This window comes from Mustela lutreola, chromosome 9 (genome assembly GCF_030435805.1).
Source record: "Mustela lutreola isolate mMusLut2 chromosome 9, mMusLut2.pri, whole genome shotgun sequence".
In the NCBI taxonomy this organism is placed as follows: domain Eukaryota; kingdom Metazoa; phylum Chordata; class Mammalia; order Carnivora; family Mustelidae; genus Mustela; species Mustela lutreola.
In genome coordinates this window covers 120,871,954-120,888,383 of record NC_081298.1, presented here as the reverse complement: position 1 = coordinate 120,888,383, position 16,430 = coordinate 120,871,954, and the positions used below count along the sequence as shown (strand labels likewise).

The 16,430-nt window shown below is 43.9% G+C and overlaps 1 protein-coding gene across 2 annotated transcripts in view; it reads right to left on the bottom strand.

Moving 5' to 3' along the window:
* XDH (xanthine dehydrogenase) overlaps window positions 1-8,833 on the bottom strand; it is a 61,890-nt gene extending 53,057 nt beyond the window's left edge. For both annotated transcript variants that reach the window (XM_059188692.1, XM_059188693.1), the window contains exons 1-2: window positions 8,650-8,833; window positions 2,381-2,438 (exon numbers count right to left, since the gene is read on the bottom strand). In XM_059188692.1, coding sequence (XP_059044675.1) covers window positions 2,381-2,438; window positions 8,650-8,691 — 100 coding nt within the window. In that variant the 5' untranslated portion in view covers window positions 8,692-8,833. The remainder of the gene's footprint in view (window positions 1-2,380; window positions 2,439-8,649) is intronic.
* Between the last annotated feature and the right edge of the window lie 7,597 nt (window positions 8,834-16,430).

Here is a 16,430-nt window from a genome sequence, read left to right as displayed (position 1 = left end):
TTAGGGGATCCCAACCCTATGGTCTCACTGCGCAGGGGTATCAGGGGGATCAGTCACCTCAAAGGCTGAGCACATGGGCAACCCTCATATCACCACAGCTGGGTGTACAATGAAGCCACTCGGGCCAGACAGAGACATTGATCTGTTCTGGGACCCATTGAGTCTTGCTTGTCACCTTGAATCTTTTGGGTTGGTGAAGTTCAGGAACCAAAGTTAGAGTTGGACCAAGGGCTTTTGAATATCTTCCCATAGGATATGTGACCAAAAATGAATATAATCTTTGAGGTTGGGAGCCAGGAGTAGCAACATCTCTTACATGTACTTGCAGAAGTAGTCTGATAACTTTGAGTCTGCTAGTGTACCTAAGTACTAGGCTATTCTAGAGAGCAGCACTGACCATGGCCCTTTTCCCTGAGACACATGGGCTCCATGGCTGCATTTCCTGCAGGCTGTAGGCCTCTGAGCCGTCCAGCTCTCTGCCGAAGGTGGAGGTCATTATCACTGGTCGCTTCCCTCATTTGCAAGATGAAATGAAACTTCATCATGAATTCTAGGCAGCCATTCATGGTCTGATCATTCAGTCATTTAAGTAATATTTATTTCTTACCTTTAATATGCTGGACATTAGTCTCTTTAAACAGATAGCATCTTATACTTGAAAAAGACTTATACCCATGGACCCAGTTGATTTTCACAATAATTTCATGAGCAGGGGAGTCCGGAGCTGCTGTTTCTCCACAGATTAAAACAAAACAAAGAAAACTGGGACCCAGGAGGTAAGGTGGGCCCAGAAAGGCAACACGGTCACTCAGGTCACCTTGTGTGAGGGCCCAGACACAATCATCCGACTCCAGATTTGCGGACTCCCCCCTTCCCCGTGTGGCTCCCTCTTCTAAAACACAACTGGGAAGAGCTCTCTATACCCTAAGTTATTCCTCTGACTCCTCAGAATCTATGCAATGAGCAATAATTCAGACAACTTAATAGTCCAAAGTCTACCAGAATCTTCCAGCTGGGGGATTTTTTTTTTCAGAAGGCAGAATAACAGTCAAGCCTGGGGTTTTCCTCTTTCCCAGAACTCTCAGAAATGAACTCTCATGGCGGTCAGCCAAAAGCCACCCAACCTTCACTTCTGTGAAAACTTTCAGTTTCAGATTTCATTTGAGATTTAACCTTCAAACTAGCAACTGCCATGATCAGGAATATCTGAGGCTCTGGGGCCTTCAAAACTTCATCAGAAAACTAGCATTGGTGTCCACAATGTCTGAAAATGTGCCTGTCTCCTCAGACCACCCCCCCGCCAGGTACAGGGGCTGGCAGTGGAGTTCTGTGCAGCCTCCTGATCCTACTGAGTCATTTCACCAGGTTCATGGGCCGTGAAACTCCAGACTCACCCTCTCTCAATGGAAAATCTAGGACAAAGTACGCTGGAGCTGGACATCATCTGATAAGAAGTACGTGAACCAGAGGGAAGGCTGTGGACTTCAGGCTTGCTTCTGTGGGTACGGCAACTACACTCTGCTGTCCTGGAACAGGGCACCTGAATGAGCCACTGGACATTCCTGACTCCAGGAGTGAGGGGGATTAGTTAGCAGAAGTTGGGATGAGCGACATCCCAACAACCAACCCTGAAGAGTTTTCAGCATGACTAGAATGTTAAGAGCATGCCTCTAGGTTTCAGTCAAGCTCTGCCAGGATTGGCCCAGAATAGACGAGCAAGAAGCAGGTCCCTTCTCATGTGCCAAACTCACTTCCTCCTCTGTCAGAGGCACTGCTATGGGGATCAATGAGCCCACCTATGGAAATCACCTTGAACTCTATCTATGTACAGTAAGTGCTCAGGAATCCCCTGTCCCTTGCCTCTCAGTGTGCCATCTCCACAGTGGATGGCACTCCACACACTTCCCCACTCTGGAATCCTTTCTCAAAAAACACACCTTCCTCTGACATTCCTTCCACCTTCACAGAACTGGAAAGATTCTCTGGAAAGCCTCAGTGAAGATCTCCTGAGGGAGGCCAACTCCTCCTGAGGGGAACGGCCACACAGTTCACCAGGGCCAATGAGGGCCTTTCACAGATACTCTTTTTACAGACCCAGGATTAAACCCTAGCATCACTAGAGTCTTACCTGGAAGAAATCCTAAGAAACATCAAAAATAATCCTCTCATTCGACAGTCGATAATTTTATACCTGGAGAGCTCAAAATAGGTCCCAGGGTCACACAACTGCTGAGTGACAGAGCTACAACTAAGATGCAGGGGTCCAGAGCTCTGTCCTCCACACTTTACTGGTTTCCCACAGTCACTAGAAAATAACATAAGGCCTAGAGAATGAACCCTCACTGTCCTGCGCCACACCCTCACCCCAAAGTTAGGATACGTTTTCTTCTCAGGTAGGCCAAAAGGGTTGTTTCTGGATCTGCATTTTTCTCCACCACCTGTAAGAACAAAAACAAAAGAAAAATGTATCCTAGGTATACTTAGCCACTGCCTCACCCAAGAGTTTGTCGAGCTAATAGGGATGTGCCCAATATATCATGAAAATGAAGGTCTTGGGGCGCCTGGATGGCTCCGTCAGTTAAGCATCTGTCTTTGGCTCAGATAATGATCTCAGGATCCTGGGATCAAGTCCCTCATTGGACTTTCTGCTCAATGGGAAGCCTGCCTCTCCTTCTCCCTCTGCCTGCTGCTCTGCCTACTTGTGCTCTCTCCCTTTCTGTCAAATAAGTGGCAGCCGCAGATCCCCATCTGTGCCCCAGGTATGTGCCATCTCAGAGAGTAGAGGGCCAGTCTGTTGGCCTGTGCTGCCAGTCATTGGCTCTGATAGCCAGCCCAATGCCAACAAAATAACACATATCAGACATGGAGAAGAAATCTCAACCCAAAAGTCCACAAATGGTTTATTCAATAAGATAGAAAAGTTGTCTATAAAGTGAGGTGCCAGTTTCTGATGCAAAGAGTCAAAGGAAATCCACAAAAACCTGCATTACTACTCCTACCCATCCTATGTTATGAAGGTAATAGGGTTTGGGTGACTGGGATGGTTAAGGAGAGAGAATATGTGACAAGAGTTTCTCTAGAGAGAGTGACACTATGAATCTTACATTTTCCTAAGGTTGAGGAGAGGAGGTATCTGCCTCATGCCTCAAACTTCATGAGGGGGCTTCCATAGCTCTACACAGGAAGCTAATATACAGCCTTTGTGAGATGGAGGATATGGTCGTCTGGCATATCTGAAAGCTAGAGATAGGCTTACCAGAGAAGCTGAAGAAGAAATGGCAGTGTTGGGATCGGTGTGCACTCCCAGAGTCTGGGAGGACAGAGGATGTGAAGTGTTGGCTGTGGACCTGGTGTAGGTCATGCAAGAGAGAGTGAGCTGGTGTGGAGGTGTTTAAATCATCCCCCAAGCACTGACTATGGAAGGCTTTGGACCTCCAATAGGGTCTATACAGAGGACCTCCCACAACTGGAGGCTAAGGAAGGGCCATGGGCCAGAGAAAAGCACATGCCCCATGTCATGAGACTTACAATGGAATGTTCCCAGTGGTGGGAAGCCATCTTCCACCAGTACTGACTTAATGAGAAATTTCTTCTAACCCCACCTCTCTATCCTGAACTGAGGCTGTGTATAGAAACTTAGAAATGACCATAGGATTTTTTACTGATTAAGAGCAATCCAAGAAGTCATAAAACTGCCAGAATTCGCCCCCTGAAAAAAAGTTTAAGGGAAAGCGGAAAATCAAATTAGTTTCCTTTCATTAAAACACCCCACAAGTCCAGTTTGTTCAAAGTCCTAGTTACAAAGTTCACACAGGAAGCTATTTCTTTTCTCTTGGAGAACTCATAAATGCACAAATAAAGATCCCTATCACTTTGCTTGGAAATGACAGGAAGAGCCTCTTAGCTTACTGCCTTCCCCCTGAGCTATGCCTTCCTCATCTTCTAGCTCAGCTTCCATCACATCCATCCCCTGCTCTGTGCCTCCCGTGACTTCTCACGTATGCCAGGTAACATTCAAGTTCCCTGGGCTATCTTCCAAGGCCCTTTCCCATATGTCTGCAATCTTCATTTTCAGCCTTTTCCCCTCCTATTTCCATATGAACCTGGTCTTCACATCCCAGAGAAAATACAATGTATACCTCTGACTCCATGCCTTCAACTATTCCATTCTTCTTCCACCTGCATTTTGACTTACAAGACCCCAAACACTTCCCCAGCAAAGGCTTTTATATCATCTCAGCCATGAGTGGTCCAACCTTCCTTGCATTGCTACAGAGAATGGCTATGCTACTCTCACAGCATGGCTGCAGGGTTGGCCCAGCAAACACCATGGAACCCTCTCTGAACAGGACGCCAACGGGTATTCCAGAGGACAGACATTTTGTGGGGATATGAGCTTAGGAAATGCTGGGTTCAGCATATTGTTCTGATAAGATTTAAGTATCAAAACCAATAATATCTCTAATGGATTATAACCCATTAAATAAGATTAAAACTTATGAGTCCAAAGTGATACCTAATAAATAAACAAATTGGAGAGATGAGTAAGTTCATTCTGATGGAGGAATGCCAACTAATGAATCCAGTTAGCCATCTTGCAATCAGCACAGTAAATGAGCCAGTCTAGAATTATCCATGGGTGCTAAAACTAGTAGGTGAGAGTTTGATGATCAAGATATTCACATAGACTCAAAGGATCTTCTTACAGATTATTTGCTAACTATAAAGGATATTAAATTTATCTTGCAGTAGAGAAAACTGACAGATGCCACCTTAACCAAGTGGTCAAAATTCACATTCCAAATAATGGAGGAACCTGACCTCACATGTATCCCGATGTAATGTACTGAGAAACACTTACCACTTCTCTGGCATTCCTGCCCAAAATTCAGACTCTGAATATAATTATAAAAAAGCATAACAAAAACTCAAAATGAAAGACATTCTAAGAAATAATGGTCTATTCTCTTCATAAACATCAATGTCCCAAAAGACAAGGAAAGGTAAAGTGCCATTCCAGTTTAAAGGAAACTTAAGAGACACAGCAACTGAATAAATAGTATGACCTTGAGTCCCAGGCTTGGGAGAAAAGTTATCAATGACATCATTGGGGAAATTGGAAAATGTTGCAGAAGGGCTATAGATTAGGTAATAGTATTATATAATATTTATATAATATATATAAATATATATAAATATATAATATATATAAATATATATAAATATATAAATATATATATTTATTTCCTGATTTTTATAGAGACTACTTCTATAAGAATGTTGTACTTTTGGTTTAAGGATTAGAAGGGCATGATGTTGGAAATTTACCCTCAAATGGTTCAGAAAGAAAATTTTATACTTTGTGTATTTATTTCTATTAATTTTATACATAAATAAATATGTAACATTATGTAGGTACTTATATACATCTATATATCTACGTATATACCTATACACATATCCATATATGTCTTATGCACGTGCTTATCCCATAAACACCTATTCGTTGTGTGTGTGTGTGTGTGTGTGTGTGTGTGTACAGGGAGAGAGAGAATGAAGGAGATAATGATAAAGCAGATGTGATAAAATGTGAACAGTTGGTAAAGGTGTGTAGCCTATTGAGTGTTTCTTTGTATGCTTTGTACAACATTTTTGTACACTTAAAATAATTTCAAAAAGCAAAAAAATTTTTAAATAATTCTCTTCAGTAGAGGATTTCCAATGGCATTTAATACTTGTGCATTCATTCTGTCCTCATTAATTGGACGCCTGCTGGATGCCAACACTGTGCTAAGTGGTTGAAGAATGTCTGAAAAGAGAGGGCACATGGGTGGCTCAGTCAGTTAAGACTCATGGTTTCAGGTCATGATCTCACGGGTAGTGGGATGGAGCCCCGTGTCCAGCTCCACACTCAGAGGGGAATCTGCTGGACAGTCTCTCCCTCTGCCCCTCCCCCCACCCTCACATGTGCACATTCTCTCTCTCTCTCCCCCCTCTCCCTGTAAAATAAATAAACATTTAAAAGAAGAATATCTGAAAAGAGCATTTTGTGGGCCTAGTTTTCTGTAAAATACATTTTGTAACATATTACTTTGCCTAATTATAATCCCTCTCTTTAACTGGTCCCTAAGGTCCCGAGGGGCAGGTGCCTGGCCTTTTCTCAGAGACTATACTCACCCAGTGCCAATGTACCCCACAGGCACAGGCCTGGCAGGAGCTCGTAATGTGAGTGAGTGAGTCAAAGCCACCATGAGGCTCTCTGTAGCTGCCACCTGCTTCTGTGGGAATCACCCCCACCTTTAGCTGTGCCCCTCACACCCAGTTGGCCAGACTCCTCCATGCACCACAGTCTCCACCAAACAGAAAGCTACTGCTGAGATACTCTAGAATCCTGCCCACAAAATTACTGTCACTACAATAACACCAAAATCCTGGGCAGCTCTTTCTTTCCTTCCAATGCTGACTCTAGAACAGAAGACATGGAAACGATCATCATCAAGGCCCATCACCACCACAGAAGCCCCCTGAGGTATTTGATCATTGGTCTCAGGACCTCTCCAGAACCCCAGTCAGCAGAGACAGAGTCCTGGACAGACTGAAACAGGGAGAATAAGAGAATAAGGCCTACAATGAAGAGTGAGTCACCCATTCCAACAGCTTCTTTGGTAACTTCTCTGCACAATATCCAGTAACAAGATCTTGGAAATAGAAATGGGAACACACGTACTCACAGCCACCTTGATCTGACTGGGGATTCCTGCTTGGTCTTGTGTGCAAAGCATGGCTTTTACTCATCATCACTTCTTAGATTGCCTCTCCACCTTTCTAGCACTTTCTCAAGAAGCTACAGGCTTATGGTATCAGAGCAACTGACACTAGGAAAACTTAACAGAGATAGTGGGTTTGATATGACGATACCATCTAAAAATGTTAAATTGCTTTCCTGAAGTGGATCCGAGATACAGGAGGAAACAACCCCGCCAGGCCAGATTTCCCTCGAAACATGCCTTTTCGTGTCCAGTGCGTCACAGCACACCATCCCTAAGGAAGAGCACGACCTCGTCCTGTCACATAAGAATTGATGGCATGGTAAATAAGAGAATCTTGGAATACGATGTGGCCCTGGAAGTCATTGAATCCAGCTGCTCACTCAATATAAAAACCATTTAGAAAAATTCCACCGAAGATGCTTCTTGTAAGGAATACTTCTAGAAAGTCAATTCAACCATTTCTTGGATCTCTCCGAGGCAATCGCTGAATGCAGCAAAGTTGTTAGAAATGCTGGGTGTAAAATTTCACAACCACCAACAGGGAAGCTGTGCCCTACCTCTTGGTTTGCTGCCAGATGCCAATCCTCAAAAGAAATTGACATGGAAAGACACACGGAACCTGGAAAAACATGGCTGACCCCACCCTCAGCACCTCCCGGTGGCACGCCTCACATTGAACCCAGTGGTCTTCAGAGCACTGATGTTGCCATAGCTCACAGAATTCCCTTGCTAGTCACCCAGACACATCCTGACCATTTAAGCACCAGATGCCCCATGAAGCTCATTTTAGCTCTTGAGAATTACCTCAAACGTTGCCTAATTTCTCAACTCAAAAACACCAGTAAAGCAAAACAAAGAAAATTATCCTTCTTTGAGGGCCCCTTGGCACAGTCACCCCTCACACTCTCCACATGGCCATTTGCAAGGTAGGACTACGGCTGTCCTTTCACTGTCCCTTTCATTCCTGACCTGGGAGCTAGAGCAGACTGGAGCATCTCAGCAGGGCTCGAGGGAGGGGGATGGGGACAATGCAATAATGCTTGCACGCTCCCTCCCAGCTCCTGTGGTGAAATTTGCAAGGATTCGAACCCTTGCAGGGCCTGGAGGACTGGTCTCCATGTCTGAAGTCCCCTTCTGCTCAACACCCCACCCCCCATGCTCCCGTGTCCCTGCCTACCAACAAAGTTCATCCGAGTGGGCAATTTTTATCAAAATGTTTATATAAAATTTTTATAAAATTTATATAAAATATTTATAAAAAATATAAAATATTTATATGCAGTATTAAGTGGAGGGAGGGGGAGAAACATGCCCCTTATGAAAAAGAAAAAAAAAAACATCGTGGCTTGCCCCAAGATGTTAGTAATGTCCTCCTACAAGCTAGTTGTCACATTAGCCTTGAAATGCCAGAATCAAACACTATGTCTCTCTCACACCCTGGTATTAGCAAGAAAACAAGTTCCTGTTCCTTCTCTCAGCAAAGAGAACAACAAAAACCAGAGGACAAATTGGATTAAACACAGAAATAGAGGCATGGTCGGTGACCTCGAGTCTCGTGACCCTGTGCCCCTGCCTTGGCTTTGGGTCAGGGTCTCTGAAGCTGCACACCGAGTGGGAATTCAAGCCTCTCTTCTCGCTTGCCTCCCCGGACATGCCTTTGCCCCTGGAGCATCCTGTCTATGTTCCAGGTCTGAGAAGGGTTTCTTCCCCCAGTGTTACCCAAAATGCAGCAACGACTTTGGAGGGAGGGAGAGAAGAGACGGGGAATGAGTGAGAGAGGAGAGAAAGAGAAAGAACAGAGCCAACGTCTTCCAAAGAACAAACATCAGGCCCTGGGAGGGCAGCAGAGAAGTCGGACCTGAGGCCAGCTCCTTCTTACCTTCTTGCCATTCACAAAGAAAACCAACTCATCTGCTGTCATTGTTACAGGTGGGGTCCCCGAACTCCAGCTCTTCACTCCCAGAAGGCACTGACACACCGCCTGGCTCAGCAGCTTGAAAAACTACACCTCCCCCCAAAAAATGAAACTTGGCCAGCCAATAGGAGAAAAGCAGCCTAGAGCTCCAGGGCACCGGGAGGGCTTGGCAAGAGCCAGCGGTTTATGTAATGAGGAAAACGCAAACAATCTTAGGCAGGAAACCACACCTCCAATAGCTGTGTCAAAGAGCACGGAGGCCCGGGGGAGGGCCGGTGAGAGCCGGTGACCAGGTGACCCATGGTCTTAAGCACCACCCTCCTGGAACCTGCTCCATCGCCCGAAGGAGGAAGGGCCCAAGTCAGAGCCCTGGGATAAAAAGGATTCACACCTTCCCCTCCACACTTGGCATTTTCCCATTCGGGTATACAGCAACCCGGGCTCAGCACTTACACGGACGACGCATTTTCACACGGCCCGGAGGAGCTGCCACGAGGTCACGAGCCATGGAGCCCAGTGATCCAGAACCAAAACCTGGCATCTGACCTTGGCCATGTTGTCTCCAGAACTGCCGTTTTCATCCTGTAGATGGGCCTACGAATGGCACCGAGAGCAGAAGGCAGAGAGACAAATGATATGTTTCCGGAATGTGTTGTAAGTATGCCAAGAACCAAAATCTTTACTACTGTCGTGAATGAAGCACAACAAAAACTATCCTGTTGACACACCATTTCTTTTTTTTTTTAATTTTTTATTTTTTATAAACATATAATATATTTTAATCCCCCAGGGAACAGGTATGTGAATCACCAGGTTTACACACTTCACAGCACTCACCATAGTACATACCCTCCCCAATGTCCATAACCCCACCCCCTTTTCCCCAACCCCCTCCCCCCAGCAACCCTCAGTTTGTTTTGTGAGATTAAGTTTTGTGAGATCTTGTTTTGTGAGATCACTTATGGTTTGTCTCCCTCCCAATCCCATCTTGTTTCATTTATTCTTCTCCCACCCCCTTAACCCCCCCTGTAGCATCTCTACTTCCTCATATCAGGGAGATCATATGATAGTTGTCTTTCTCCACTTGACTTATTTCACTAAGCATGATGCCCTCTAGTTCCATCCACGTCATTGCAAACGGCAAGATTTCATTTCTTTTGATGGCTGCATAGTATTCCATTGTGTATATATACCACATCTTCTTTATCCATTCATCTGTTGACACACCGTTTCTGAGGGTCTTCTCTGTTTGTTTCTCCCAGGAAACGGCCCCTGATAAGTGATCAGAGTAACTCATTAAGAATATTTCAAAATATCGAATAAATTAAAACACCCACACCTTCCAGGCCCTGGCCAAGTTGACACAGTGCTGCAAACTTTCCCCCTCCAGTACCCATTACCTGCTGGTGTGCACGGACAGGCACACAGCCCACCTGGGCAGTACCAGTGACACTCTGTGGTCAGCCCCTAGCTGGGCCTCCCCCATACACACACAGGCACAACTGCACCAGCATTCCCTCTGGTCTTTAGTCCTGGAACAGTCAGCCTCTCTGCAGTGGGTCTCTCCCCCTGATCCCCACGCAGGCTACATGGGGAAAGAAAGGAGTCTTAGGCACATGACCTCAGGGGGATGGCCCACTAGGACATTATCAGCACAATGCCTTCTCCCTCCACACACTTCATCTAAGTAGGAGATGAGATCTCACCTCTAGGGAGACAAACCATCTTCATTTGGCCCCAACTCTTCTGGTCAAAGCACTGACACTGTGACCAGTCTCTCAGTGCATGGCAAACTGGGATGGTTGATGACCATAAACCAGTGGTTCTTCACTGGGGGATTGGGAGACATAGAGGAGACATCCCCATGTCCATATGCTTCAAGGTCATGACTGAGAGATGCTACAGGTTTCTAGTAGCTAAGAGGACAGCGACGCTACTAAACAGCCTCCCAATGTATAGGACATCCCCCTGCAACAAAGAATTATCTGGTCTGAAGAGGTCAATAGAGTCAAGATTGAGAAACCCCGCTCTAAAAAGAAGGAGAGAAGGAGGTGGGGAGAAGCAGAGCAGCTGATTGCGGGCAGTGTTTCATAATAGCTCCGTCCTCCCTGACCACACTCACTCACTCCTCAGGGCTAGGGAGGCGTTTCCTCCATCCACTGATCTGCCCAGTTTTGCAAGCCCCCTGCTTTCTCCTGGCTCAACTCTGGCCATATTCCCGGGAAACTCTCAAGATCCAGAGGGAGGACGGAGAAAGAAGTTCGGGTTGGGGGTTAAGTAGTTTGGCTTAAATAATAGCTCTAGTACCTGTGTGAGACTTTTGGCAAAAATCACTCTCTTGGCTTCAATCTGATCTACAAAAATGGGGTAACTGCCTCCTTTGTAAGAATCCTGCCAGGTAAGGATGAGAGAGCCATAGTTTAGGCAGCCGACCTTCAGCCCTTCTCGGTCATCTGGAGGTCAAATTCCTCTCTGTTATTGTGGAGCATTAAGAAAAACAGAAGTGAGATAGATATTGAACAAAGGCTTCTGTTGTTCAAATTTCATTTCTGCGGTAACTGTGGTAACTCAGTTATTTCTGTAATACGGAAATTTGGCAAAACGCTGACTTTGTATGATTATTGATTGTCAAAATATCGGTGACCATTTCCTTCTCTGTGCTTTTCTAAAATATTACAAATTAGAGGAACCATCTCTAAGAAGCACTTTTCACCAAGCTGAAGACCTCCTGCTTATGCTTTCCATATTGAGATAAGAATTCTCAAATTTGGGCTGAATTCATGGATTTCATGCTTTGGGGTTTGGGCAACTGTAACTTACAATACATTAACTTAACCCATTTTTTCCTAAGGAATGCCTTAGTTTATAATAGGCACTGTATTGGCGTGAGGTCTCAAGTCTGCAGGAGAGCCGGATAACCCCTGAGACCTCCAGGACAGTCCTGGAATAATTTCTGGAAATCAAGAGTTAAGAATGAAAAGGGCAGAATCCTAATTTCTGGGACAGCGAGCTCCCTTGGGGCCAAGTGCTCCCAGCAGGAAGTGATGAAGAAGCAGAAGGCTAGCCGAGGACAGAGCACAGCTGACATCCTGAAACCTCCCCCCCCCCCCCAATCCTGGGTGGATTTGTGTAACATTCTTTCTGGAAGCTCCCAACCCTCTTAAAGTTCAACCCTTGCTAGAGGGAAAAACAACCTGAACTTGACAATGGCAAGACCTCTGGTATCGCAATCAGCCACCCCTCACTAACCCTGGAGGCAGCAGCCCTTTCTGCCCATGCGTCCTGTCCCTGTGCTTTAATAAACCACCATTTTGCACCAAAGATGTCTCAAGAATTGTTTCTTGGTCGTCGGCTCCAGACCTCACCCCACTGAACCTCACCTATACTCCAAACCTACACCAGAAGAACAATTCAGGAGAACTTCTGGCATGTTCCCTGGAGGCCTGGTCAGGACCGGGCGACAGCTGTCCAGCCTTCCGTGCTCTGCGGGGCTCACTTCCTTGCTATACGTCTGAATTTGCATTTTCGCCTGTACCCTACGGCATTTTTTGTTCATTTTCTTCACTTAAAATAACTTTCACTCGAAAAGAAAAAAAAATCAATTTTTTTTCAAACGATTTCATTACTCACTTTGTTGTTGTTTTTTTTTTTTTCTACTAGCTTTGTTTTGTTTTGTTTTGTTTTGTTTTGTTTTGTTTTGTTTTTCTAAGCCTGGTTTCTCTGCTACAAAGGTCCAGGCCGGATAAAAGATTTTGCTGTGTTCTCAGAGCATCCCTGTGTGGCGGCACCTGTCTTCCCTTGTTCTCTCAGACGTCTAGATTATTAACTAGCCCTAATCATAGTTCTTGGCACCTGAAGAGCATGACATAATTTCATTTGATCCTTATAATAGCCCTGAGAGATGGGCAGGGAAGTTATTATTATCTTCCCTTTCTAGACAAAGAAAATGAGGGTCAAAGAGATCAACTTGCCAACAGTCTCACAGCACACCAGCCTCCTACCCACTCGGCAGCAGAGAAATCGGTTCTGAGATGGTTCTTCACTAACTGTGGAGAATAGATCCGGGATTGTCAGCATGGCATTCATGGTCCTTCTCAAATCCAGCCTCTGGATGGCCAAGTGTCTTTCTTCCATGGCTAGAGGGTGAGCCCTGGAATCAGGAGCAGAACTGTGCTTGCTGCTCTGCCGCTGGTACCTAGCCTACTTCCAGGTCTGCAAGAAAGATCAACAAACGCTTACGGGACCGAGTCCACGATGCAAGGAAAGAGTTGAATTTTCAGAAATGTCTCAGCCCCTGATTTTTTTTTTTTTTGATTCATTAATTTTTTTTTTTTTTTAGCATAGCTGATACAGCCTATTACATTGTTTCAGAAGAACAACACAGCGATTCAGCAGTTCTAAATATTATGCTAGGCTTATCCCATGTGTGGCTACTACCTGCCGTCACGCAACACTATCACAATATCACTGACTCTATTCCCTGTACTGTACCTTTCGTTCCCATGACTTATTCATTCCATAACTAGAAACCTGTATCTCCCACTCTCCTTCACCTGTTTTGCTCATCTCCCTACCGCCCTCCACTCCAGCAACCATCAGTTCTCTGTATGTTTAGGTCTGATTTCTGATTTTGTTTGTTTGTTCATTCATTTGTTTTTTTTTTTTAGATTCCACATGTAAGGGAAATCATATAACACGGTATTTGTCTTTCTCAATCTGACTTATTTTACTTAGTATAATACCCCCTAACTCTTATCAAATACAGAAATTTCCCCCATTATTCCGGATATTATTGGCAACATTTAATTCCCTCACCAGCTTCTTTCCAACTAAACTTCTATCATTGATATTAAGTAACGAGATAGTATTCCTCAGCAACAAGTAAACCTTTATTACTATGGCAGAAATCAACCCTTGATATTCTTGACACATCTGGGAAGTAGATCCTTCTAGAATCAAGAAGCTGGTATTATTGAAAAAGAGACACTGAGTCAAAACTTTTTTTTTTTTTTATTAATTTTTTTATTTTTTATAAACATATATTTTTTATATACATATATTTTTATCCCCAGGTCTGTGAATCACCAGGTTTACACACTTCACAGCACTCACCAAATCACATACCCTCCCCAATGTCCATAATCCCACCCCCTTCTCCCCAACCCCCTCCCCCCGGCAACCCTCAGTTTGTTTTGTGAGATTAAGAGTCACTTATGGTTTGTCTCCCTCCCAATCCCATCTTGTTTCATTTATTCTTCTACCCACTTAAGCCTCCATGTTGCATCACCACTTCCTCATATCAGGGAGATCATATGATAGTTGTCTTTCTCTGCTTGACTTATTTCGCTAAGCATGATACGCTCTAGTTCCATCCATGTTGTTGCAAATGGCAAGATTTCATTTCTTTTGATGGCTGCATAGTATTCCATTGTGTATATATACCACATCTTCTTGATCCATTCATCTGTTGATGGACATCTAGGTTCTTTCCATAGTTTGGCTATTGTGGACATTGCTGCTATAAACATTCGGGTGCATGTGTCCCTTTGGATCACTACATTTGTATCTTTAGGGTAAATACCCAATAGTGCAATTGCTGGGTCATAGGGCAGTTCTATTTTCAACATTTTGAGGAACCTCCATGCTGTTTTCCAGAGTGGCTGCACCAGCTTGCATTCCCACCAACAGTGTAGGAGGGTTCCCCTTTCTCCGCATCCTCGCCAGCATCTGTCATTTCCTGACTTGTTGATTTTAGCCATTCTGACTGGTGTGAGGTGATATCTCATTGTGGTTTTGATTTGTATTTCCCTGATGCCGAGTGATATGGAGCACTTTTTCATGTGTCTGTTCGCCATCTGGATGTCTTCTTTGCAGAAATGTCTGTTCATGTCTTCTGCCCATTTCTTGATTGGATTATTTGTTCTTTGGGTGTTGAGTTTGCTAAGTTCTTTATAGATTCTGGACACTAGTCCTTTATCTGATATGTCGTTTGCAAATATCTTCTCCCATTCTGTCAGTTGTCTTTTGATTTTGTTAACTGTTTCCTTTGCTGTGCAAAAGCTTTTGATCTTGATGAAATCCCAGTAGTTCATTTTTTCCCTTGCTTCCCTTGCCTTTTGCGTTGTTCCTAGGAAGATGTTGCTGCGGCAGAGGTCGAAGAGGTTGCTGCCCGTGTTCTCCTCAAGGATTTTGATGGATTCCTTTCGTACATTGAGGTCCTTCATCCATTTTGAGTCTATTTTTGTGTGTGGTGTAAGGAAATGGTCCAATTTCATTTTTCTGCATGTGGCTGTCCAATTTTCCCAGCACCATTTATTGAAAAGGCTGTCTTTTTTCCATTGGACATTCTTTCCTGCTTTGTCGAAGATTAGTTGACCATAGAGTTGAGGGTCTATTTCTGGGCTCTCTATTCTGTTCCATTGATCTATGTGTCTGTTTTTGTGCCAGTACCATGCTGTCTTGATGATGACAGCTTTGTAATAGAGCTTGAAGTCCGGAATTGTGATGCCACCAACGTTGGCTTTCTTTTTCAATATCCCTTTGGCTATTCGAGGTCTTTTCTGGTTCCATATAAATTTTAGAATTATTTGTTCCATTTCTTTGAAAAAGATGGATGGTACTTTGATAGGAATTGCATTAAATGTGTAGATTGCTTTAGGTAGCATAGACATTTTCACAATATTTATTCTTCCAATCCAGGAGCATGGAACATTTTTCCATTTCTTTGTGTCTTCCTCAATTTCTTTCATGAGTACTTTATAGTTTTCTGAGTATAGATTCTGTGTCTCTTTGGTTAGGTTTATTCCTAGGTATCTTATGGTTTTGGATGCAATTGTAAATGGGATTGACTCCTTAATATCTCTTTCTTCTGTCTTGCTGTTGGTGTAGAGAAATGCAACTGATTTCTGTGCATTGATTTTATATCCTGACACTTTACTGAATTCCTGTATAAGTTCTAGCAGTTTTGGAGTGGAGTCTTTTGGGTTTTCCACATATAGTATCATATCATCTGCGAAGAGTGATAATTTGACTTCTTCTTTGCCGATTTGGATGCCTTTAATTTCCTTTTGTTGTCTGATTGCTGAGGCTAGGACCTCTAGTACGATGTTGAATAGCAGTGGTGATAATGGACATCCCTGCCGTGTTCCTGACCTTAGCGGAAAAGCTTTCAGTTTTTCTCCATTGAGAATGATATTTGCGGTGGGTTTTTCATAGATGGCTTTGATGATATTGAGGTATGTGCCCTCTATCCCTACACTTTGAAGAGTTTTGATCAGGAAGGGATGTTGTACTTTGTCAAATGCTTTTTCAGCATCTATTGAGAGTATCATATGGTTCTTGTTCTTACTTTTATTGATGTGTTGTATCACATTGACTGATTTGCGGATGTTGAACCAACCTTGCAGCCCTGGAATAAATCCCACTTGGTCGTGGTGAATAATCTTTTTAATGTACTGTTGAATCCGATTGGCTAGTATTTTGTTGAGTATTTTCGCATCTGTGTTCATCAAGGATATCGGTCTATAGCTCTCTTTTTTGGTGGGATCCTTGTCTGGTTTTGGGATCAAGGTGATGCTGGCCTCATAAAATGAGTTTGGAAGTTTTCCTTCCATTTCTATTTTTTGGAACAGTTTCAGGAGAATAGGAATTAGTTCTTCTTTAAATGTTTGGTAGAATTCCCCCGGGAAGCCGTCTGGCCCTGGGCTTTTGTTTGTTTGGAGATTTTTAATGACTGTTTCAATCTC